The 26,309-nt window shown below is 40.2% G+C and overlaps 1 protein-coding gene across 3 annotated transcripts in view; it reads right to left on the minus strand.

Moving 5' to 3' along the window:
• The window catches only part of UBE2Q2 (ubiquitin conjugating enzyme E2 Q2), an 80,182-nt gene that overhangs the window by 39,746 nt on the left and 14,127 nt on the right, over positions 1-26,309 (minus strand). For 2 of the 3 annotated variants that reach the window (XM_073303530.2, XM_073303528.2), the window contains exons 2-3: positions 15,723-15,827; positions 2,190-2,294 (exon numbers count right to left, since the gene is read on the minus strand). In XM_073303530.2, the coding sequence (XP_073159631.1) occupies positions 2,190-2,294; positions 15,723-15,827 (210 nt within the window). The remainder of the gene's footprint in view (positions 1-2,189; positions 2,295-15,722; positions 15,828-26,309) is intronic. The other variant, XM_073303527.2, reaches the window with a different exon arrangement.

A 26,309-nucleotide genomic window follows, 5' to 3' on the forward strand; every position in this document is an offset into this window, starting at 1 on the left:
AACCAAAGATTATAATAGCTAAAGCAGGAGCAAGTTAGGCTGTCTAAGCAATTTGGCTATGGGGACCAGAAAGTGGAGTGGGTGAATTTTTGAAGCATCAGAGGAAAGAGCAACAGGATGGCACAGCATGGATGTTTATGTATTTGGGTGGAGAAGGGAGGAGTTGAAAATTCCAGGTAACAGCCCATGCTGACAGGGAGAATGGTGGGGTTAATTGTAACACAGCATCTGGGAGAAAAGATACACTCAGTTGTGGCCCTGGGGAGCCTGAGACAGACATATCTGTCTGGATGGTTTTGTTAAGATAGCTAGATATGACATCCAAAGTGGAGAAGTACACTTGAGAGTAGACAGGCCCATGTGAGTGGAGTCTCTCAGGGTTCTATTCTTGAACCCCTCTTCCAGAGAAGGAGATGCTGCCGAAGAAGCCACTGAAAAAGTGGCTGGAGAGGTAAGAGGAGAACCAGGAAAGAACAGTAATGAAAGCCAAGAAAATGCAGGTTAAGAATCAACAGTATCAGAGGCACATGAGAGATCAAAGAGGACTGAATATAGGCCCCCTATGACAGCCAGAAAGAAAATGAGCAAGTGACATCAATTTCCATGAAATGGAGATAGTAGAAGGTAGATTACAGTAGATCCAGTGGTTTGAGGTGAGACAGTTGATGCAGTGGTTGTAGGCAGACTGTTTAAGTTGAAAGATGAAGTAGAAGGGGGAGGCAATATATTAGAGTCAAAGCTTTTGTTTTTAAGATGATGTGGCTTACCAAAGCTTATTCGACCCCTTCCATTCTGTGTACAGAGGAGACTTTTATGGTTTAAGATGAAAGGCTGGCTGTCAGAGGAGTATGAGTTGGAAGAGAATAGGTGAGCGATAAAGATCAGTGACTACTACCAACAGCAGGAGAGTAGGACTAAATGAAGAGAACAAAATACAACTCTCTCCTTGAAGATGAAGCAGCATGTCAGAAGAGAAGAGGGGACTGAGAAAGCAGTTGAAGATGGCAGACAGACAATGGATTCAAGGAGGAAGTAGTAGAGTCATTTAGGGGGCTAGACAGTAATGCAAAATATAAAGGGAAAGTTTGCATGGGCAGAAGTTCTCTAGATTTTTCTCCAGAGATTTCAATGCCATGGGAGCCATACGGGACATGGCTGGAGCTAAGTACGTTTGTGGAGAGGGGTAGTGGTGGCAGCAGTGCAGTGGGTGAAAGTCAGATTGGGAGGACAGACTAGGGATATGAAGGACAACAAGAACAGTGGAGAATTCAGAGATGTTGATAGTCTGAAAGTCACAAAAGAGAGTTGTGAGATGCTGACAATTGGCCTGAGATCAGGAATTCAGCAAGAGAGGTAATAAAGAGACCCGTGCTTAGTGAAGACTAGGTCCAAGGAATGGCTGTCTTATGTGACAGAGCTGAGTCAGGGACCGGGTTGAAAACTGAATGAGGTGGCGAGAGAGAAGGTAGAAGGCCAATAGGTCAGATGAGACAGTCAATATAATAATTAAAGTCACCATGGATAATGTAGATGACAGATGAAGAAGAGAGGGGAGCCAGGAGTTCTGAGGCAGTAGATGACAGCTGAGTGGAAGGGGAATGGTGGAGTTAATTTTGACAGAGGAGCCCAAAGGATCGCAAATAGGTAGGAAGAGGAGAAGAAAGAAAACAATAATAGAAAAGGCAATCACTGTCAGCATGCCTCTTGCTAGCTGCTTCAGGCATGGGGAGATGGAGAAGGAATGCCCTTTGGTCACTAAGGATCTACTGATATATGCAGTAAAAGAATGAGTATGAAAATAGTTACTCAAAGTTGTTACAGAAGCATGGGGAAAAAAGTCAAACAACGGATGGAAAATATTTTTTGGAATCCCCAAACTAAAATCTTGGGCCAAGTTCACAACTGACAGTCCAGATGTTGTACACATGAACACTTCCCCACAACCTCTCCCTCACTGGGAATTGGGATGGGGGAAAGGGAAGCTGTACATTATTCTGTCAAAGTAAATCCTACAACAAAATTAAAAAGGAAGGACAGGTGCCCTAAGTTTTGGTATAAAGCAATAGTGCTTTGTGTCCAAACACTGGCTCCTTTAAGATCATTCCCTTCCTTCTTGCTGTATACAATCTTGTTAGAATTAAAGAACAGGCTTTTAATTTCCAGTAGATGTCTAGATCTTTTGGATTTACCTGTCCTGTTGGTAATGGCTGATCTAACATCTCAACATCTGGATGTTGAGGAAGGTTGTATAATCTGCAGAGGTCACATATCAATCGCTTCAGTTGTTGAAGAAGCTATAAAAATTAAAAAACAAGTTTTATTTTAAACACATTTCCAAGTTTCTACAGCAGAAGATACTGAACATTCAGCCTATCACTTTAACATGTACATACAGAACTAAGTCCGCACAGTATTAAGTCCAAAGAATGGTAACATAAGTAATTAAGTTCCAGGCACTCATTTTTCTATAATGATCACACTCCTATAAATTCCTAAATCAGAAAACCACCAGCATGGCAAGTCAACAATGGAAACGGTAAAAGTTTTCTGGGTTTCACAGCTCAAGGATCAAATTTGTGCAAGCAATGTCCATGAAGCTGCTCTACCCTAAGAGCAGTGAAATGGATTACATCTCAAGAGGCACAATCTATCTCCCAGCTTTCTGTCTTGGAGAAGTGTGCTTTTTAAATATGAACGCAGCCTGGAGCCATGTGGCCATGGCCTTACCCTTTTCCAACCCACTTTGGGCTAACACACCCCTAGAACAGTGGGAGCTAGCAGTCCCAGTATAAGGAATGAGACTGGCTCTTGTGCAGGGATAAGAGGAAGAGTAATCTCCTCTCCTCACACCTGTCCTCCTGTAATAGGTTCAGGCATAATTTCAGCCCAAATTACTAGAACTATTGGATTCCAGTAGTTCTTAATGTGCTATTGATTACTGTATCTTGCAATAAAGTTATAATATGTAAATGAAGTGACTTCTCATGGTCATGGTATCCACAACATAGGCTGCAGAACTGGGGAGTGGGTGGGACCACCATGATCATGGTCCAACCACCTTTTGGCTGGGCCGAACCTTAGTGACAATGAGACTGGGTGGTGTTGCAACCAGGCACATGGATTGCCGCACCACTCAGATTTGCACTACGTCACAACACTCATTCAAAAATCACAGAGGGCAGATGTAGGTATTCATGGTTCATGTCAGGCTGCTGATGGTGGAGGAAAGGGAAGAGGAGGGTCAGGTGGGGGAGGGGGGAAAAGAGGGAGGAGATCTATGCCTTTTCCCACTTCCCTGCATAGAATAAATTTATTTCTGCAGATGAGGAATAGTGGCATTAATTTTGCCTCTTACCACTACACTTGAACTGTTCACATGAATTCACTTCCATGATTATTAACATTCCAAACCTCTGAGCAACTCACAAACACCCACTTTAAAAAAACAACAAAAAAAACAACATCCCTATCACAAAATGTTTCCTTCCTTCCTCCTTTCCAAGCCCTCAAACATGAATTAGGCAAAGAAGCAGTGATTGCAGATTATATATTTCCTCTATGTTCCACAAGGACTATGCACTTGTCATAATAATAAAGGGAAGGGTAACCACCTTTCTGTATACAGTGCTATAAAATCCCTCCTGGCCAGAGGCAAAACCCTTTCTCCTGTAAAGGGTTAAGAAGCCAAGATAACCTTGCTGGCACCTGACCAAAATGACCAATGAGGAGACAAGATACTTTCAAAGCTGGGGTGGGGGGAGGAACGAAGGGTCTGTCTGTCTGTGTGATGCTTTTGCTGGGAACAGATCAGGAATGCAGTCTCAGAACTTCTGTTAGTTAGTAAGTAATCTAGCTAGAAATGCGTTAGATTTCCTTTTGTTTAATGGCTGGTAAAATAAGCTGTGCTGAATGGAATCTATATTCCTGTTTTTGTGTCTTTTTGTAACTTAAGGTTTTGCCTAGAGGGATGCTCTATGTTTTGAATCGGATTACCCTGTAAGGTATTTACCATTCTGATTTTACAGAGGTGATTCTTTTATCTTTTCTTTAATTAAAAGTCTTCTTTTAAGAACCCGATTGATTTTTTCATTGTTCTTAAGATCCAAGGGTTTGGGTCTGTGTTCACCTGTACAAATTGGTGAGAATTCTTATCAAGCCTTCCCCAGGAAAGGGGGTGTAGGGCTTGGGGGAAGATGTCTCCAAGTGGGCTCTTTCCCTGTTCTTTGTTTAACACGCTTGGTGGTGGCAGCATATAGTTCAAGGACAAGGTAAAGTTTGTACCTGGGGGAAGTTTTTAACCTAAGCTGGTAAGAATAATCTTAGGGGGTCTTTCATGCAGGTCCCCACATCTGTACCCTAGAGTTCAGAGCGGGTAAGAAACCTTGACAGCACTATAATACAGAAGATGAAGCCTGCAGATAGAGTTCCCAACCCTCCAGGATTGTCCTGCGGCCTCCAGGAATTAAAGATTAATTTTTAATTAAAGTTTATGTCATGTGACAAAACCTCCAGGTTGGCAACCCTACCTGCAGGAGCTGGACATAAGGTACTAAATTGCTGCCAGGCGTAGATCTCCCTTCTACAAGATATTAGGGAGAGAGAGTTTTCCTGCCACTTTCAGAGTGCAAAACAAGATATCTGTTTACACAGATCTTCCTGCATTAGAAGCAGCTAGTTTTAGGCTAGAAAGCCCCGATTCCCTTTAAGTATTTCCCTGTAAGGAGAATCCCTAAGGAGGCAATCTAGCTCATCAAGGCTGCAGAAGAGATCATCAGTCAGGACAATGCAGATACTTCAATTAGTTTATTTTGGTGTTTAGATGCCATGGGGATTAGTAATTATATTTCTTTACATCACTAGTCCTGGAATTGGCAACCATTTTAAAGATACAAGGTCTTGTGATTAGCTGAGCTAGACATACTTACCTTATCCCACTGGAGCTGAAAATCCAGGTTTTCCAACAGCATGAAGCACTTGTTTCTACCTCAGACTGTGATTTTTAGGGACTCTTAGATGACAGAAAAGCTGCTTTCAAAAAGTTTATAAAAAATGGAAATGAGTAAGTGTTTTCCCCCTTTGTAGCCTGATTTCCCTTAAAAAGGAAAGTTACTTGCAGGCAGAAGGCTATGAATTACAGTACCAGTACATTAACAAAAAGCCTAAAGTAGCTCTTTTGTATCTTACTTATGCCACACTTTCTATGTCTCTGAGACATTCAGGTCATCCTGACAACTCCTCATGAATAACATGGGTCATGCCCATAAAGCCTGTGTACTACCACTATACACCTAGAGGAAAACAGTATGTGGTGGAAAGATTTTAGCAACACAGCTGGGAAGACCACACTCCTCATGAGTTGTGCTATTTTTCTGTAGCTTTCTATTTATTTTCTAAAAGCAGCTGACACTTCTATGTATTCTGAATGCTAAGAGTCCTAAGGAGATTAATTAGTGGGTGGAGTGCAGATAAGGCAGCCAAAGGCGGATGATAAATATCACATGGATATCTCTACCACATGCGTATACAGGGCCTATTGGGAGGGTGGGGGGTGGGAGGTGTGTGTGTGCGCACACCTGGGAATAGAATAATAGCACTAAAACTCAGGGATAACTGAGTCAACATTATTTAAAATTTTATTGTAAAAAGTGAATTTTATTGTAAGAGAGCACTCCCCAGTAGGAACATTTCTAAAGGCCCAATAGCTGTAGTTAAACTTCTAAAGAATCTGGTCATTTTTCACATGACTATCTATAGCTTCTGAGCACATGGACTTTTTAAGGCAATGTCTACACTACCAAATCACGTAGACTTAACTTACATCAGCATACAGTCACCGTAGTTATTAAATATCACTTGTGTGCGCCCGCGTGCACTTCGCTTTGTGTTAGCGGTGCGCGTCCTCACCAGAAACGCTTGTATCGACTGTATTATCAGTGTTGGGCATTGTGGGACGAATCCTGAAAGCCAGTAACAATTGATGTAAGCAACGCAGTATGTAAACTGAACAGTGAGTCGACCTAATTACATTGACTCTACGCTGCTCCTCGGGGGGAAGTGGTGTTACTAAATCAGCACAGAAAAGGACTTAAGTCAGCGGGAGCCAAATTTAAGTAAAGACACTTCAACAGCAAGATTGATGCAAGCCAGTTTACACTGACCTAACCCAGTAGTGTAGACTAAGGACTAAGATTTGGCTCTGCTATTACTAGTGGGGGCAGAGAACATACCTATGAGCAGCAGCATAGGGTGGGGTGTGATTGCAGAAAGGAGGAACGAAAGTCTCATTACTTCTGTCCTTGCTTCCCCCTTCCCCCTTCTAAAAGAGAAATAAAGGGGATTACGAGAGAATACAAAGCTACTTTCTGCCTCTCACCCTCCCAATGAGATTCAAGGATGAGAGAAGTTCCCACAGTCAGGGGTTGGAAGGGAGAAGGTTCCCACTCTCCTGCATCCAAGAGGATGGAGAGGAGCCCCTCTTTGCTTCCAGCAATGGAAGTTGGGTGGCTTAGACCAACTTCCAAATTATTTAATCCCTACTAGATAGGTGTGATGTTGCACTCCATATGCTTATGGAAATATGCTTTGACTGTGAATATAATGTAACTGGAATATGCTTTAGGCAAAAGGTCTCTTGTAAGGTATCATTACCAGACTTGTAATCTACTAAGTGTGTTCATACTATTTGTATGAATGTATCATTCTTGTATCTGAAGTGAGAAATATGAAGTATTTCTCTGAAGTCTTATTGCAATTATACAGAGTGTGGGCCATTAATGGTGGTTTAGAATCTTGATGGCTCCCATTGACTAGGACAATTAGTTGTAAGTGGCTCTGTTTACCTGCAAGCCTTCCTGTGTTCCTGAGAGTCAGACTGGGAAGAATGGAGGCTTGGGGTCTCACAAGACATGCGACCATGTCACCTGGTATTGGAATCCATCTTAAATCTGGTGCTTTTCCATTTAGAAGGAGGGGTGGGAACCCAGAGACACAAAAGATTCCCGCCTTGTGACAAAGATATAAAAGGGGGTGGAACAGAACAAAGGGGGCTGCCAGTCATAAGAAACTCCTAGTTACCACCTGAGCTGGAACTAACAAGAACTGTACCGGGGAAAGGATTGGGCCCAGACTAGGAAGGAGTCTAGTCTGTGAAAGAAGCTTATTGGAACACCTCTGAGAGTGAGATATTATCTGTAATCAGTTTCTTAATGTATTAGACTTAGACTTGCGTGTTTTGTTTTATTTTGCTTGGTAACTTACTTTGTTCTGTCTATTATTTAAAACCACTTAAATCCTACTTCTTATACTTAATAAAATCACTTTTGTTTATTAGTAAACTCAGAGCAAGCGATTAATACCTGGGGGAACAAACAGCTGTGCATCTCTATCAGTGTTATAGAGGGCAGACAATTGCGGCATTTACCCTCTATAAGCTTTATATAGAGTAAAACTAACTTATTTAGGGTTTGAATCCCATTGGGAGCTGGGTGTCTGGGTGCTGGAGATCAGTGACTTGCTGAGGAGTTTTTGGTTAAAGCCTGCAGCTTTGGGGGTGTGGACCAGACCTGGGTCTGTGTTGCAACAGGCTAGCATGTCTGACTCAACAAGGCAGGGTTCTGGAGTCCCAAGCTGACAAAGAAAACAGGATTAGGGGTAGTTTCAGCACATCAGGTGACCGTCCCAAGGGGGGGGGGGTCTCTGTGACCAAATCCATCACAACAGGTATGGAAATAGTGTACAATAGGCATCTCATCACGTGCTGCCCATAGACTCAGTTATCTCCTACCTTACCCACTTCTTTCTGGATAGTACAAAATACTTAGAAATTCAAGAACACATTGCCTCTGGAGCAGCTCAAATTCTGTCTCAACTGCCCTGTGAGGTATGCAAGTAACCTCATTTACGGAAAAAGAAACAGACATCAAGTAAAACTACTTGCTTTAGGTCACACAGAAAGGCTTCAGCAAAGCTGCGAACTGAACCCCAGTTGACATCAACCACAAGGCCATTCTTTCCCATCCAGTCTAGCTATTTCCAGGGTTTCCCTGCACCAATCTGTCTCAGACACTAGCTCTCCATGATAAGGGTCACCACCACCTTCCTTAAAATCAGCAAGGTTAGCAAGCCACAAATTTCCCAGCAGTCAGAACAATGTATAAAGATGCGGTGATGAAAAGTGTCCGTATTACTTGTGTGACTGAATTTCTCTGGCCAATTTTGTACTATGACCTGCCTGAATGCTCAGTGCCAAATCAGAGGAAGCTACAGAACTCAGCACGTGAGATAAAGCCATGGCAGAAATAGGTCAGCCTTACATACACAGCTTTAAAGGAGTTAAAGTAACGATGGTTGGGCCATCAAGTAGCAGGAGAATTTACCTCGCTGGCTCCATCCATGCTAGGATGTTTTACTCTTCCCAAGGCTAAACCTGGGATCAAAGAAGATTTACAAAACCACACAGACCCTAGAAAAGGGAGGCATTATTTTTGGGTGAACGGAAAGAGACTGGCCAGGATGTATCAGTGAAAAGACCGACAGTCAGAGACAGGGAGAAGGCTGCAAGCATGTAGGCTGTTTCTCCCAACTCAGAGATGTAGAATAATGACAAACCTGCCTGAGATTGGCATAGAGATTAAGTTTAGGTAACGGAATATACTTGTAGGTCTGTTATTTTAAAATCCACCTCTAAGTGCTGTGTACATTTTGTTATTTGTTTTTTTAAATGCTCCCAAATTCTCAGAAAATCTGTGCTAGATCTTCTAGATCCAGGCTACCCAAGAAATATTCAATCTCTAAGCCAGAACACCAGTGACTCTTGTGTATTAGATTCCTCTTCCCTGTAAGGTATCTGAGTACAGTCTAGATTTGACAAGCCAGAGAATCTTCAGGAGAGAGGTGCCATAATATGATGATTTAGAAGTTCTTGGAGGGCTATGACTGTGGCTGATGAGAGGCCTACCCACCCCAACTTCTGCACCATTTTAATGGCAAGTTTCATTGTAGGCTGACTGGGTGAGACATCTCAATACCTGCCTGTTTAGATTTTCTTGGTAAGTTTAATATCAGGATACTTGTTCTTTTAGCAGAATCTTACATCAAAAAAGATTCTGCAGGAGGGCAGAAGGACATTTTCCTAAAAACACAAACACCACAGGAGAATTGTGAAATAGTCTTGCACACACCTGAGTTATACTGTGGTAACTGAGTGACTCCAAATAGACCTATGAAATTATTTATACCCCTCAAGGGTTCTGAGAACTTGTTCTTGCAGTTGCTGTGATGGTGTTATAGTTCCAAGAGGTGTTTAGACATTCATTTCAATTTCCTGTATTCACGTATGATGAATATGACGAGTTTTATTTAACTCTGGCCCACACAAGAGGCCCTTTTATATGTTCTTTAGAAATTTTCCATTTCAGCACAAAGGCACAAGGAATTTTAGAGATCCTTAATTGTAAAATTAATGTATTCCCTCGGTCCACTGTGAAGCATAGGTACCTTTGACCACCTAGGAAAAACACACTGGATAAGAGAATACATAGCAATACAGCAATAAGTGCTAGCCTTCCACTCTAGGAAATAGCTAGAGAATATGACAGGGAGGGACAGCATGAAGGGGAAGGGGGGGAAAAACAGAAAATATCTTGCTTCATATATGTCACACAATTTAGAGAAACATCAGCTATTGCTAATGACTGAAATATTGTGTCCAAGCATGTTCCGTAGATGTTTGAAGTTTCAGCAGAACAAAAATGAAGCTTCCATCCTACATGATCCCTTAGTGTACATTACATTGCAGTTAAAAACCTGCAACTAGCCCATGCCAGATGACTTGGGTTCAAGCTAAGGGGCTGTTTCACTGCGGTGTGGACATTCATGCTCTGGCTGGACTCTGGGCTCGAGATCCCTGTGAGATTGGAGGTTCCGAGAGCTCGGGCTGCATCCTGGCCCCAAAGGACTACACTGCAATGAAATAGCCCCTTAGGCTGAACCCCCCTGGTTCAAGTCAGCCGGGTACAGGCCAGCTGTGTCTAATTGTAGTGTAGACATACCCTTAGTGATCCCAGCAGAAATACAGCTGCTACTGTTCGAATAATTTACATGAGGGAGATTAATGAATTTTCTTATTTCAGTGAAGAACATGTAAAGTATTTTAATTCATAAATCGGGAAGTTTTAATATGCTCATAGTTACATTACCTTATCCACATTACAGACATCTATAGTGTCAAAAAATATTAAAACACATTATCAAGGTTGCAAAGTCAAGCACTCAAAATTTCAGAAATGCCAGAAATAAAGTTGTCCATGCAACCCTAAGTCGGCTCCCTTGTGCATATGCATTATGATGGTCTTTAAATCACATAATTTTTAAAAGAAGTATAGTTGGATAAATAGTAGCTTCCCACTTTTTAAAGAAACAAATGGAAAAAAACCCAAGTGCTATCATGTGGAACCATACTGATGCCTAAATTTGGTTCATCAGCAGGGTCCAGATCCTCAAATGCATAGCACAGATCTCTACCACTCAATTTAATGATGTAACTAGTAGCTTTAGTAGGCGGTTTTCCTCTATGTGGACAAGCCACTAGAAAGGGATGATATACTGTCAGTGGGTTTTACAGCTACGTACTGACAGAGGAAAGAAGAGACTAAGAACCTTGAACTGGACCCAGGAGCCACAGAGGAGAGTGTGTTCAGACATCCTTCTGCCCCCTGCCATATACCTCAGCTCACCCACTTACTCACCTTCCCCTCCTCTGAATGCCTCCGCCGCCACACTCCCTGCATTTGAGACATGCGGTTTCTTCCTCCTCTGACTGGGCACCAGTAGCAGGTGCACTGAGAACACAGGAGCAATAGTCTCCCTGCTCTCAGTGCCTATCCCCAGATAAGTACTCTCTGGCTGCCAGGAAGAGTCCTGCTCACCCCAGGTTGGAGCATGCCTGGTGCTGAGTGAATATTTAGGGATCTAACTAACAAGCCTCTCCCGTGCATGTACAAACTGCAATTTTTCAGAGGCATACAACTTGACCAGATTTGGGGGAAATTTACACAGGGATAGCAGCAAAAGGCATACCTGACACTAGCGCTGCCTCCCTACCAAGTCTAGGGTCCCTGCAGATTTCCCTCAGCAAAGCTACTTTACTCTTAAGCCACTCCCAGCCTCTGGCAGCTAGCTCCTCTCTTTTGTGTGATCCAGGCTGGTTTCCACAGAGGTTAACAGGCCCCAGTTATTTCTGGGCCTTGCTTGGAATCCATGGCTGTCTAACTAAGCCACTCACCTGCCCCTCTGAGGCCCTGGACAGGCAGTATATCCTATAAAACAAAACAATGGTGAGATGAACAAGTCACTGCCAGGTGTGACTGTAACAAAATAACTAACTCTTTCCCTATGAAGGTAGCATTCCTGATGAAGTACATAACCAAAAATCTGTGTTTATTCCTCCAGCCATGACCTTTCTTTGGGCACCAACTAGTATTTGCACACACAAACAGACACTGCATTTATACAATGAAATTCAGCATGACAAACCATGGACAAGTTTACTGCCTTGTCACAAGTTCTCATGTGGTTATCTAAACTAGGGCTGTCAATTAAATGCAGTCAACTTTCACGTGATTAACTCAAATTAATAGCAATTAAAAAGTTAATTGTGATTAATTGCAGTTTTAATCACACTGTTAGACAATACCAATTGAAATTTATTAAATATTTTGGATGTTTTCCACATTTTCAAATATATTGATTTGACTTACAGCACAGAATACAAAGTGTACAGTGCTCACTTTATATTTATTTTTCATTATAAATTTTTGCACTGTATAAAAATAAAAAATAGTATTTTTTGATTCACTTAATACAAGTACTGTAGTGCAAAATCTTTATCATGGAAGTTAAATTTACAAATGTAGATTTATTTTTTTGTTACATAACTGCATTCAAAAACAAAACTATCTAAAAATTTAGAGCCTACAAATCCACTCAGTCCTACTTCTTGTTCAGACAATCGCTTAGACAAACAAGTTTGTATACATTTACACGAGGTAATGCATGGCATTGTTGTAGTCAGTGTTGCAAGATATTTATGTGCCAGATTTGCTAAAGATTCATACATCCCTTCATGCTAAAACCACCATTCCAGAGGACATGCGTCCATGCTGATGGTGGGTTCTGCTCAATAATGATCCAAAGCCGTGCAGACCAACGCATGTTCATTTTTATCATCTGAGTCAGATGCCACCAACAGAAGGTTGATTTTCTTTTCTGGTGTTTTGGGTTCTGTAGTTTCTGCATCAGAGTGTTACTCTTAAGAATTCTTAAAGCGTGGTCCACACCTCATCCCTCTCAGATTTTGGAAGGCACTTCAGATTCTTAAGTTTTGGGTTGAGTGCTGTACCTGTCTTTAGAAATCTCACATTGGTACCTTCTTTGCCTTTTGTCAAATCTGCAGTGGAAGTGTTCTTAAAATGAACAACATGCTGGGTCATCATCCAAGACTGCTATAACATGAAATATATGGTAGAATGCGGGTAAAACACAGAGCAGGAGACTTACAGTTCTCCCCCAAGAAGTTCAGTCACAAACTTAATTAATGTATTATTTGTTTAATGAGTGTCATCAGCATGGAAGCATGTCTTCTGGTATGGTGGCCGAAGCATGAAGGGGCATACGAATGTTTAGCATACCTGGCATGTAAATACCTTACAATGCTGGCTACAAAAGTATCATGTGAATGTCTGTTCTCACTTTCAGTTGGCGTTGTAAATAAGAAGCGGGCAGCGTTATCTCCCCTAAATGTATACAAACCTGTTTGAGTGATTGCCTGAACAAGAAGTAGGACTGAGTGGACTTGTAGGCTCTGAAGTTTTACATTGTTTTGTTTTTTGAGTGCAGTTATGTAACAAAAAAATAAATCTACATTTGTAAATTCAACTTCCATGATAAAGATTTTGCACTACAGTACTTGTATTAAGTGAATCAAAAAATACTATTTTTTATTTTTATACAGTGCAAAAATTTATAATGAAAAATAAATAAAGTGAGCACTGTACACTTTATATTCTGTGCTGTAATTCAAATCAATATATTTGAAAATGTGGAAAACATCCAAACATTCATATAAATAGTATTCTATTGTTGCTTAACAGTGCGATTAATCGTAATTAATTTTTTTAATTGCTTGACAGCCCGAAGCCAAACAAAAGCAAAAGTATTCCATGCTAATTTGTCACCACTGAACAACAATGAATTCACAAAGAGACTAAACAACAAGCCAAGCAAGTTTTGGGAAGTTCTTCAATTGTACCAGGTATCCCAGGACACCATTTGTTTGGCCATAGGGTCTACTGATGATCACTGCCAGAACATGAACACACAACCATCATTATAACCCCTTCTGCTAAAGGTTGTATTAAAAAGCTAAATTATTAAAAACTACACCAAGAACTACAGTTAGTAGAATGTTCCACTTATACCAAAAGCAGCAAGGAAATCCACAACTGAAGGTTGTTTACCATATTTCCTCCCATAGGAAGGTCCAACAGGGTGCATTACGTCTTTAACGGGGTGCCCCCTCAGGTATGTCCACACAGCATTTTGGAGCCTGCAGGAGTGATTCTGGTTAGCAGGACTCATGCTAGCACTCTAAATACAGCCATGTAGACAGCACTTTGGGCTGGACCTTAGCCTCTGAAGCCCATCCCCCTCCTTGGGCTATTTTTAGTACTCTAGCGCAGGCTTCACTAACACAAGTCTGTCGACCTGAGCTGGAAGGCTTGTTCCTGCAGGCTCCAAAATGCCTGTGTTGACGTACCCTTTGTGTCTAATTATTGGAAGACATATGGTAAACTTCACCTTCAGTTGTTAATTTCCTTGCTATTTCTGCATGGTCTTCTAAATGTAATTTAGACTGTGGATTTTTACATCCAGATAATTAAAAGCCACACGTCAAGAACCAAGTCTACATGCTGAATACTTCAGGCAAATTACATGAATACTTCCCTATGCCCCCCCTCCCCCCAAACAAATGAATGTATGATGAATCAATATTAATCCATACGGGCAACTAATATCCTGCAAAAAAAGTAGGATCAGCAGATCGAGGGACGTGATCGTTCCCCTCTATTCGACATTGGTGAGGCCTCATCTGGAGTACTGTGTCCAGTTTTGGGCCCCACACTACAAGAAGGATGTGGAAAAACTGGAAAGAGTCCAGCAGAGGACAACAAAAATGATTAGGGGGCTGGAACATGACTTCTGAGGAGAGGCTGAGGGAACTGGGATTGTTTAGTCTGCGGAAGAGAAGAATGTGGGGGGATTTGATAGCTGCTTTCAACTACCTGAAGGGGGTTCCAAAGAGGATGGAACTAGACTGTTCTCTGTGGTACCAGATGACAGAACAAGGAGTAATGGTCTCAAGTTGCAGTGGGGGAGGTTTAGGTTGGCTATTAGGAAAAACTTTTTCACTCGGAGGGTGGTGAAACACTGGAATGGGTTACCTAGGGAAGTGGTGGAATCTCCTTCCTTAGAGGTTTTCAAGGTCAGGCTTGACAAAGCCCTGGCTGGGATGATTTAGTTGGGGATTGGTCCTGCTTTGAGCAGGGGGTTGGACTAGATGACCTCCTCAGGTCCCTTCCAACCCTGATATTCTATGATTCCCCCCCCCTTAAAAAAACAAACAAAACAAAACATTGTAGCAATCAAAAGCCGCCTTGGAGATAGTCCCAGTTACCTTCCTTAAAATACAAGAAAATTTCAGTTTGTTAGGCAGTTAGTTATATTTCAGCCTGCAGGAAACTTACTAAATTCCTTGAAAAATAATGTTTTCTGATTTTTACAAGTATACTTTGATTGCATATCATCAGGTTTTTCTTCACTGTATTGTAGAGAGAGTTCACAGCATTACAAAAAAAACACTAAGCATGTATGTATCAAAAAATTAATAATTCTTCCAAATTATATTAAAATAAGCTATTCCTTCCTTGCACAGTATAAGAAATGTTTTGATTTGATACAATTCTAATAATTGCACCAAAGATTCTCAAGCCAGAAATAATGCCACTAAACAGCCTTTACTGGTATAGAACTTGTACTCCAGCAGTTTTCAATTTAAACAATCTGTACATTACAGTCCTCCAAGTCCGTCATGTCAGTGCCCAGTTTCATTACCACCTCCACTGCAAAACTGTCTAGGACAAATCTGTTAAAATCTTTCCTACTAAAATCAAAGACTCTGAAAAATGTTCAGGTTTAAGTTTGAGAAATTTTACAGCTGTGGAAACCACAGTTCCAGCTGAATTCTGGAGCACGTTTACTCTAAAACCACACATTAAACTACCCCCAAAAGTAATGAACTAATTATAATTTCTGCATAATGGAAATACCAATGACTAATATTCCAATGCTTCCCATTAGAGATTATAATAGGTTTTAAGGTCTTATGTACAAATCTATTTATCATTTAAATATTTTCAGAATGTATAAGTTACACCATTGACAATTTAACAAATGTTCTCTCAGACAGTTTCAAGTCATCCAAAAAACTCAAACCTTTTGGAATTACTATTCAAGTACTTTAAAAAGAGCTGCCTGCATTCTGATGTGAAAGTATATGCAAACATCCAAAAGTATTGGGGTGGGAGTGGAGCCTTGCGTTGTGAAACCACTTTTTATTCAATCTGACCTGCAGTTAATGAAAAAGTAAAAAACCACTAGTTCCTCACCAGAGTATTGCTCTTCTTAATATCTTCTAATCGCTCCAACACTGAAGTCAGGTTTGGGTCATCTGATTCCACAAACCATATTGGTGATGAAGAAGGATAAGACTCCTGTAATAGAAATGACAGTTAAACATCCATACCAATAGTTAAGTAATACAATATTAGAGTCAGACTAACTTAAATTGTTAGATTATGTAGTAGCATTGATGCTTTTACCTCAGATTTACTTTAAGAAAAAATTAACTTTTCCCCAGCCTCTCTACCTCAACTTGTTATTCAAGCTTTTTCCTGCCACTTTAAATTTTCAGCCTATTTTCCTCTCAGTCCAACAATGGACCTACATAAGATTGAAGTTTAAAAGTAATTTTCCTTCACTTCTGAAGTTTAAGTCTGGAGGCAGTGGACACCACAGAAAGTCAATGAACCTAGTACAGTCAGAGTCATCACAACATATTACAAGCTAGAGCTATATTTTGAAGGACAAGAGTCAGACATATCTACATCCCAACTTCGTGTTTGTCAACAAAGTTTTAGACTCACTCAAGTATGTGAAACAAAAACACGAAAGCATTTGGTACCTATTCACAATCCTGACAGCACCACAGAAGAGGCACCAACATTTAACCTCGGAACAAGTTTCTCCTAACTGGTTTGGCAGCGTGCTCTAGGAGTACATGAGTAAGTAATTCATAAGTAAGTAATGTCCCCATTATGTCCTCCAAGACCAGGACTTTAAGAGGCACCAATTTTATCTATGCTTCTGCTACTGTGGGCTTGTGAAAGTTCCTTCAGAGTTTAAAGACTGCCTCCTGGAGAGCAGGGTCTCAAAAACTTTCTACTTCAAGGCTGCTTTCAAGGTACCACTATGACCCAAAAAGGGTTTTAAATTTGTTTTGTTTGATAACAAAATGCCAAATATTTATAAGTTAGTTAGAATAAAAAGAATTTTGTACAATCATAAAGCAAGTCTTTTATGCTATTTAGAAGCTGCCAAAGCTAACTCAAAGTTTTCAAGTAGCGTAGCAGTTTTATAAGACAAGTCTACCACTCCATCCTCCACTTACTTAACATTCAATATTCCTACAAATTGTTTTTGCAGCTTTTTAGGTAATTCTCAGAATCTTCAGAAGAAGCCTGCTGTGAGTTACTGAATAATCCTGGTAGTTAGGATCAAAAGGCCATCTGTCCTAGCATAGATGGGTCAGTAAGAGGACCCTCTTCAGCTTTGTGCACTCCCCACAAAACAGAGGCACAATTAAGGTTATGTCTATACTACACACCTTTTAGTGACACAGCTGTGCTGCTACAGCCGTGCTGCTAAAAAGCGTGCAGTGTAACCGCTGTTTGTCATTGGGAGAGAGCTCTCCCGCCAACAAAAAACTTCCACCCCCAATGAGCGGTGGTAGCTTTGTAGACAGGAGAGCTGTCCTGCCAACAAAGTGCTGTTCACATGGGTGCTTTTTGTCAGTAAAACTTTTGTCATCCAGGGTGGGGTGTTTTTTTCCACACCCCTGAATGACAAAAGTTTTACTGATGCAAGTCCAGTGTAGACAAAGCCATAGACTGATATTGCCATGGTCTGCCAAGCCCAAAGCAAGACAGCATCTTATAGCAGATGTAGTGTTGGAATGAGGAGAGAAGGCAGGTGCAAGAAACTCCAAGAGGTATATAAATGCTATACACTATACAGCACATATCACGGCATTCTACCTGCCTCTAACCCTGTGGACATATACTATGCTTAGGCAAATGCACCTTCAGTAAACTTCCGTTATCTCCCACGTATTCCAGAAAAAAACAGGGCCACAGCTGAACCTCATAGTAAACAAATAAATCAAAGAACAAAGTATGTTTTGAGATGCTATCTTCACTTACACAACTGTAGTTTAATTTTAAATTTAGAATATTTTTGAAGTGTATTTGCATTTGTAAGAGTAATGAAATATTAAGGCCTCACTTCAATCCTCTGCCATCCTTCAGAAGTCTTTGAGATATGGGGAAATTAGTGGCTCCCCCAGAAAGTGAGACAAATTATGCAAGTCAGTAGTAAACTTTTGCCCACCCATCCCCGTTTACTTGATCATGACCACATGGCTATGCACATCTAAAAACTAAATTGTGCCCAAGAAAATCTCCAGCCTAAGATCTCTGTTGATGGCCAAGTTCCATCTCCTCAGTCAGTCACTGAACTTCACTAGTTTAGACATCCAGACATTGTCATCTGCAACCCCTCTCTGGAATAACATTTGCCATCAACACCACACATCTCCTCCTCTCCTTCCTCCCCCCCTCCCCCGCCCTGGTTTTGTACAACAAAAAATGAAGGTTTTTTTATTCACTGAAGAGCCATTGGAAACACCACAAAAATCTCTTTTCCAGGCTGTGAGTGCATTGTATCCGCACTATCACTATGCTTAAGTGAAAATTTATTTCACAGCTTACTAACTGCAGTTAACTCCCATTGCTACTGCAAGATTACTGGCTGTTTTAGTGACTAATGAAATTAAGAGTAGTGGTCAAGTGTGTGCTACGACTATGTCCTTACACAGTTTCCTTCTTGTGATATTTATTCTTTGCTTTACAGTACCCTGTAAAAATTCCCAGCACCCTCTAGAAGACATAATTCCTGCCCTTAAAGCTTATGATCTAACGTTATCATTCAGTCATTAAAACCCCAAACAAGGTTTTGAACAAGCTTTGGAAGTGAATATAATGGATAAAAATACTTTGCTAAATCTTCCTACTTAGGGTTAGGCATTTTGATCATTTGCAAAATCACTATGTATTTAAAACAGAAGTGCAGAGTATGTACCGCCAGACTTTGAAATGGAGAAATACAAGCACAGTAGAATTGGCTCTTATTAGCACTAGACTCGCTTCACAGATAACCCTTCTAATTGAAGAAAAATGGATTTTTGCAAGAGGTCATATGGCTAGACAAGGTGCAGCAGGTTTTGGCAATAAAGATAGTGGAGTGCAGAATGCATCCCCAACACCACACAGCAAAAAAAATTCCGACTTCAGTGTTTATAAAGGTCAGTAGATAAGACAAATTAGCAGTAACAAAATTCTACTAGTAACTGACAGGTTTTATAAAACTGAGTTTTACAAGACTCCAGAGAAGCTACTTTTCCCTAAAAGTTTGAATTGCTTAAGGATATAATACAGAAAGACTGTTACATAGTGAGGAGCAGTGTTAAAAATCAGTCATTTTTCACTTTGTTTTCAAGCATGTTGTAAATAAAGCAGAACCCTTGAGATGTCTATCAAGTTTTAGCTCCCAGAAATAGTCAAAAGTGTTTTCCAAGATACAGAAATAATTCTCTGTCCATGGCACCCAGAGCTTGGTTTTTTTTGGGGAGAATGAGCTAAGGCGAAATCAGCCCAACAAGTCTCCAGAAGTAGACTTGTGTTTATTAAATAAGTTGTCCAAAACAGCCAGGTTTGGTTATTCACTTTCTTCCTTTTCTCAAGAGATTTATATTTAGTGGTCATCTTAATTGAAGTAAACTCCATCAAGAATTTGTGGACTTACTGAACCTTCCTAGTTGTATTCTTGCCTTGGTAAAGAGAAGGAAAGATTTTAGAAACACTAAATGCTATTTGAGAGACCAGGATGATATACATGTGATTCCAGCCAGGCAAATGATCTCATGAAAAAGAGACACTGTCAACTTCCATTGAAGCTGAGCATTTGATTAAGTAATTCAATCCAAATCTTAACTATGAATCTCCCTATTTAATTCTCTTCCATAAATAAGAGTGATTAGTTAATTGCCCAGAGTTGTGTCAACCTGCCTTTGGATGCAAAGGGGGATGGGAGGAGACAACATCTTACTCACAGACCATTCTTCCAAATTATGCATTTAGACTCTGTTGAGACAGTAGTTTTCTATTTATATTCTTTCCCTATCATTCTAAAGGCTCTTCTCTCACATCACCATGTGCCCCCAGCAGTACTAAAATATCCAGAACAGAGTTCTTCAGCTTTGTGAGCAAAACTTACCCCTGTCTGGAGGACCCATGTAATACTTTCTGCACCATTTACAATAACCACTGTGTTGGGGAGGAGAAATGACAGCAGGGCAGCCTCCAAGGAGAACACTAGATTTGTGGATCTGGTGGTCCTAATATGTAAGTTGGGTTTAGTGGCTGATAAGATATACAGTATCCTGCACTGGATGATTTTTTCACCTTCTCATCCTCCTTTCCCACTCCAACACTTAACTAACTGGATTTTCTGCAAGTAAAGTAAATCTCACCCTATGTTGGGAAGCATGTTAAGACACAGGCAATATCCAGACCTGTTTCTGTATGGCACGTGTCATTAGGCACTTTTATTTTCTCTTCTATATTCTCAAGCTGTATGTTACATTTTAAAACAAAATGAGTAAATGTGGAAAAAGCAGATTACAGTGACCATATACTAAGCATAGTATTAATGGGAGTTGAACATGCAAAAGGAAAAGGATCTTCAAGTTCAATACCACTCCTATGCAGCCAGTGCATGAGAAAAAACTTAGTGAGTTAATGTGTCAGTTTTTAAACTAATTGTGCGTGCACACACTTACTGTATATTCCAGTTTGGCACATAATCAAGGTATTTAAAGTTGACTCTTGATGGATATATTCACAATTTTAAGTGAGTAACAGCTTTGATAAATAGCATCAAAAGATTCTATAGATGAGCAGATAATAACTATTCTGACACATCATTTGTGTTATACTAGAGATGAGTCACCACCCATTTTGGAATATGGAATATAAACAAGCATTTCAAACATTCAAATCTGTAAATATAAAGAAGCTCACTTGAGATCTGTAATGAAACAAACAGCCATGGTACTTAGGATATGGCAAAAAATTCTATTGTACTCATGGCTTGGGAGGTCATCTGAACTACTCTGCAGAACCAGGGCTTGTAAAATTTACTAGATGACTACACCTACCTACAAGCAGCTGATCTGAGAGGGTTGGTGGGGTTTTTTTTGGTAAGGGGATGGAGGAGTAGGGTTGGGGGTGCGAAAAGGAAGATAAGAAAGAATATCAATGCGGTATAGGGACAACAGCTTCACCTGTGCATCTTTAAATAGCTCATTGCCCAATTCTGGCATTTTAGGCAAGCAACCCTTGAATTCAAGAAATACCATTGTACTGATACCCACTATTATAAATATTAATTACCGTTATTTCTCAGGTGGCTGAAGGGTACTTTACGTTGGGCCTTTTGCCACACAATTCAACTGAGATGAGGTTGTATACTGTTCAGATGCAGAGTTACTGTTCACAAAAATGGTTGGTTGTCTTATAGCAGTTCTGCAAGGGAGCAATTTCTTGCTCTACAAATGAGAGCAGGAATTTGTTACAAGTAAAGCCTGCAGGCTTAAATTTGTGTAGCCTTTTTATAAGCCAATCTGTGTACTGTAAAAATTGCTCAGTAACAAGAACACTTGACATACTGAGCAATTACATCACACCAAAAGTGTACTGAGGCCAGAAGACAAAGGCTCAATGTTTACAGCCAACCTAGATACAGTTACCACTCATAGTACCCTTACATTCCGGAGAGCGTTTGTACTAACAAGAGGCCAGATTGTGTTGTCAAAAACCACAAACCTTTGTCTAGCTCCCATGCTATATAAAGCATCCAATAGCTAAACAATATCAAGATAACGGTTAAATCTGGCCCATTAATAAATACCCAGGACACAAGAGGGAAGAGTCCCTAGGAGCTTGCCACTACAACACAATTTTGGAATTGCATGTCTGTTAGTTGGCATAATGGTTCTTCATAAAGCCACCGCACAAGGAAGGATGAGAGGTTACAATGAGATACCACAATTCAGACACTAAGCTTCACATCCTGACATGTGCTTTCCTTACCTTTTGTCAGGGCTCTGACTTCTTAAAGGTAATAGAATATTTTGTAATTTTATAGTTGTTTTTGCAGACTAGCTTGTTCATAGGGTAGACAGATTTGTCATTTGTGTCTAAGCATATACTATTGAAGACAATTTACCCTTAACAAGGATGTTTTTGAACTTGTAATTAGTATATAATTGTTACCTGTTTGACACCATGAGTTACCACTATACATTTTCTCTTTTTTTATGAAGTATGCTGTAGCAGTTATGCACAGCCCAAACTAGACTACTTCCAGAGTACTACAGAATTAAGGTATGTGAAGTCACAGTAAAATACTGTCTTAGTTATGTGTTACCATGGAAGTTTTGATTTAATCACAAACTTCATTATCCCACCCCCTGCAAGCTGTATAGCACAGCGGTGGCCAACCTGAGCCTGAGAAGGAGCCAGAATTTACCAATGTACTTTGCCAAAGAGCCACAGTAATAAATCACCAGCCCAGCCACCCCCGCCCCCAAAATCAGCTCCCACCTTCCAGAGCCTCCTGCCCTCCGGCAGCCTGACCAGTCAGCACGCTCTGTGGGGGAGGGGAAGGAGCAAGGGCCTTGGGGGAAGGGCAAGGGCCTTGGGGGAAGGGGTGGAGTGGGGGCAGAGCCTGGAGCAGACCAGGAGGTTGAGCAGTGAGCACCCCCAGGCACACTGGAAAGTTAGCATCTGTAGCTCCAGCCTCAGAGTCAGCGCCTATGCAAGGAGCTGCATATTAACCTCTGAAGAGCCACATGCGGCTCCGGAGCCACAGGCTGGCCACCCCAGTATAGCAAGCGAACCTCTCCTTTATACAGTGGATCTATTGGACGCCACTCTGCCATGGTAGAGTGTGGCTATAATTAATGTTTTTATGTGTATATACTTACATGTTGCTAGTTCTTTCCTTCTTCCCATTTTAGTCAGACTGGATGTTTTATATTTCATTAGTTTATTAATTGTTAGTAGAAAAACTAAAATCCGGAGTTAAAGAGTTGCAATAGCTCAAGTTTTCAAAGTAGTTATGTTTATTTTAAATCAAGTAGTTTAAATAGCTCAATCTTGCCATGGTAGTGGATCAAAAAATATCAAAACAGTAAGCTCGTTTTTAGTTAAGCATGCTCTTATAATTAATAGAAATTAGATCTACATTCCCCCCACACCATATAAACCATAGTCAGTTTGAATCAGAATTAAGTTAGCTGATAGTTTTTGCTTAACAGTCAGTGTTGAACATCATAATGTTCCTTAGGCCAACATGTCTGCCCATCATTCTTTGTCACTACACTACAACACTGAAAAATGTTCAGGTTTGTTAATTGCTTCTGAAAAGCTAGCAGAGGTCACTGAAGCCACTGTTTGGGACAGCACACAAAGGAGTCTTGGTCTCAGGAATGAAGTGGTAACTTTTATTATAGGAAGAAGGTTAAAAGTCTTCCCCCAGATATGCATGCATGCACATCCTATTTACTTCAGTGGGAGTTAGTACATGCCTTTCACATGAGGACTGCACTACAAGAGTTCTTCTACACAAAGCAGCTGGGAGGCATAATTCCCATCTTAGGTAGTCAGGCTCAAAGTAGTGGGATAAAATTCACACAGTGAAGCCATGGCTACATAGGCAGCAGGCTGGCCTAGCCACTGCCCTGTAGCTACAGTTACACTGCTAATTTTAGTGCACTGGCTTCAGCGGAGTAGGTGTACATACATCCACCTGAGCAAGAATTACACCTCCCGCTTTTTAAAATGCACAGGGTTTCTCTCTCACTAGCCAACTATTGTACTATTACCAAGGCCATGGTGGATAAATTTAGAAATCACCAGTTTTAATCAAGTCAGCAAGCAAAAAACCTTAAATTAAGTCAAGTTGGATCTTGTTTTGCATTTGTACTTTTTAGTTACTTTCCTAAAGAAAGGTTCATTCTTTGTGGTTGGTTTAACCACTAAAATGGTTTATTTGAAACCAAATATACTCTTAAACTAGATTTTGTACTAACCAGGAGGATGCAATATAAGCACATTATATTATATATCTTAACATAACTTGAAATATGAATTTCTTGTTTGAAAATTGGCAGTGACATTTCCTTCTTCTGAGTGTAAAAAAAAATCTAGTTTATTTAGATGGAAATTGGAATTCAGTTAAGGATTCACAAAAACAACATTTAAAAATTGTTTTTTATTAGTTAAAACTACTCTAAATGTGCTGATACATTAGGAAAAATCAAAAATCATCAAGACTTGGTTTTGTATTTAAAACTGACTTAAACAATTAACTGTAGAATCAGTGAGCTGACAGATGAAAAAATCCAGCCCATTGTGACCAGAGGCAAAGGTATTTAGTTGCCTAAAGATGCAGACAGACACCTCTGACAATGCCATTTGGTTCACATATGCATCTTCAGGCACCTAAAAACCCTTTGAAAACCTGCCCCCCCCCCAGTCATCCTCTAACCTGGTTTTATTCCTAGATGGGGGGTGGTGGGGGGGGTGGAAATGCAGCTTTCCAGCTTTTTGAAATCCCAGTTGGTTTCTCAACTTTGAATGAACCAGTCCGTGGTGGGCAAGGTTTTGTGGCCTGCAACATGCAGGAGGTCAGACTAGATGATCATGGTGGTCCTTTTGACATTAAAGTCTAAGAGTCCTAATTAAAAAAGTATGGTTTCTGCACCTACTATCTACACTGAAACCAAAAGTAATTAAGGCTAAAGCTTTTCTGCACAACAAAAACTGAAAATAAACTTACATTTTTCCAAGTGTAAATACCAGCATTCACTCCACTGTAAAGACTGAAAAAAAAATCACAGATACTAATACGTATCAGAGCAGGAGCCGTGTTAGTCTGTATTCGCAAAAAGAAAAGGAGGACTTCTGGCACCTTAGAGACTAACCAATTTATTTCAGCATAAGCTTTTCGGATGCTGTAGCTCACAAAAGCTTATGCTGAAATAAATTGGTTAGTCTCTAAGGTGCCACAAGTCCTCCTTTTCTTTTTGCGAATACAGACTAACACGGCTGCTACTCTGAAACCTGTCATCACATAATGACACTTATAAACCTTGAGTTGACCTCAAAAGTTGGACGTTTTCCACCTTGATTCTGTATTAAAAAAGCAGCATCTTAACTCATTACAATGAGGGGGGACTCCATGTAGTGTATTATGTTTCATTAAACTGTTTTTAATAGATTACAATAGCTTTAGGCCTTAATATAGGTTTTCATTTCAAATTTTAAAAACAGGTTTATTTTTAGAAATAAAGTATGTGTAAAAAAACCACTTAAAAATAGACTTGTATTCACCCTGAAAAAGGCAGACTTTTTTATCTGCTCTTCTGTCAGGGTTCCTTTACACAAGCCATGTAAATATCATACCATCTACTTCTTTGTTTATGTACAATAAACAAATCCAACCACATTCATACAGTTTTAATTAAGCAGTTATAATTTTTTTTAAGTATCTACGTAGTATAGGCAGAATGCTTATGACAACAAAAATGTCATTTTCTTTCACCCTCTCTACAGTCAAAAGTACTTTAGGGCAAGCAACTTACCTTTTGCGGGAGATTCCCTAGATTGTGTGGCCCGAGTACAGCAGACTAGAAGTTCTGTTAAAGCTTCATTTAATATTTTTTTTTAAAAAAAAAAAAAAAGCTTAAAAGAGGCTATGCAAGTAATTGTTCTGTATGTTCATTTTCAGTTAATAAATTTTTTTTTTAATTCAATTTGATGCCGTCCCTATACAGATTTTGTATTGACAAGCTGTAACTATATTGGAAGAGAGTAATGAAGGTAACTGGAGGTTTTCATGGTTACGCAGGTGAGAGTCATCTGGGGAGGTGTAGGAGGCATGTCAGAAAAGAATCCCGTAATCCTGTTCTATATAGGTTCTAATACTGTGCTCATCATGATAGTATCCGAGCACCTTTCAGTAGTGCGTTAAGCAACGGGACTAACGTCTGTCACGTATTTGTTCTCTTATCCTCTCCCTAGGGGGAGAAGTGTGTGCAGTGGAGTGTTTTGTTTGTATTGTTTAAAAAAAAAAAATCCACTCGCAACTACATGTTTGAGAAGTCAAGGGTCAAAGAAATGTACCTTGCACTAAAAGTGGGATGTGGTGAGGTTTGTGATGGTACTTAGGATCCTGTGGGAGTTTATTCCAGTCTTGGGCCAGCCCACGTGAGACAGATCCGACTCCCACACAGATAAGCTTTACTCTTGTTGTAGAAAGTTTCAATGTGTTAACATTACTTAGATGTTTCTGCTTGAAATCAGCAGAATAGCCAATATTTAACCAATCATTTCTAGGTTTCACAATTAAAACCCCGTTGAGACGGCCGGAGCAGTTCACACCTCTGAGCTATCATTTCAGCCTTTTATAGATTCAGGCAGACCATTATCTCACTGTACACATTTCAGTATTTTCTTTGCAAGCATACGGACTAGAGATATTTTTGTAAGTAAAATGAAAGCTTAGATTCTAGATGCAGTTCTGCAGCAGGTGGTGGACTCAGCAGCACATGCCAGTGGAGTATTCACAGGACAGTGACTACAGAGTAACTTTGTATACACATTAAGTGGGCTAATATTTGGGTGAGAAGAGTTCTCATGTTTGCTGGAAGCTATTCCAAAACCAAGCAGCTTATAGCAAATACAAGTAAGCTCTACAGAATTTTCTTGCATTTGTTACAAAATCTATAAGTG

This window comes from Lepidochelys kempii, chromosome 10 (genome assembly GCF_965140285.1).
Source record: "Lepidochelys kempii isolate rLepKem1 chromosome 10, rLepKem1.hap1, whole genome shotgun sequence".
Taxonomy (NCBI): Eukaryota; Metazoa; Chordata; order Testudines; family Cheloniidae; genus Lepidochelys; species Lepidochelys kempii.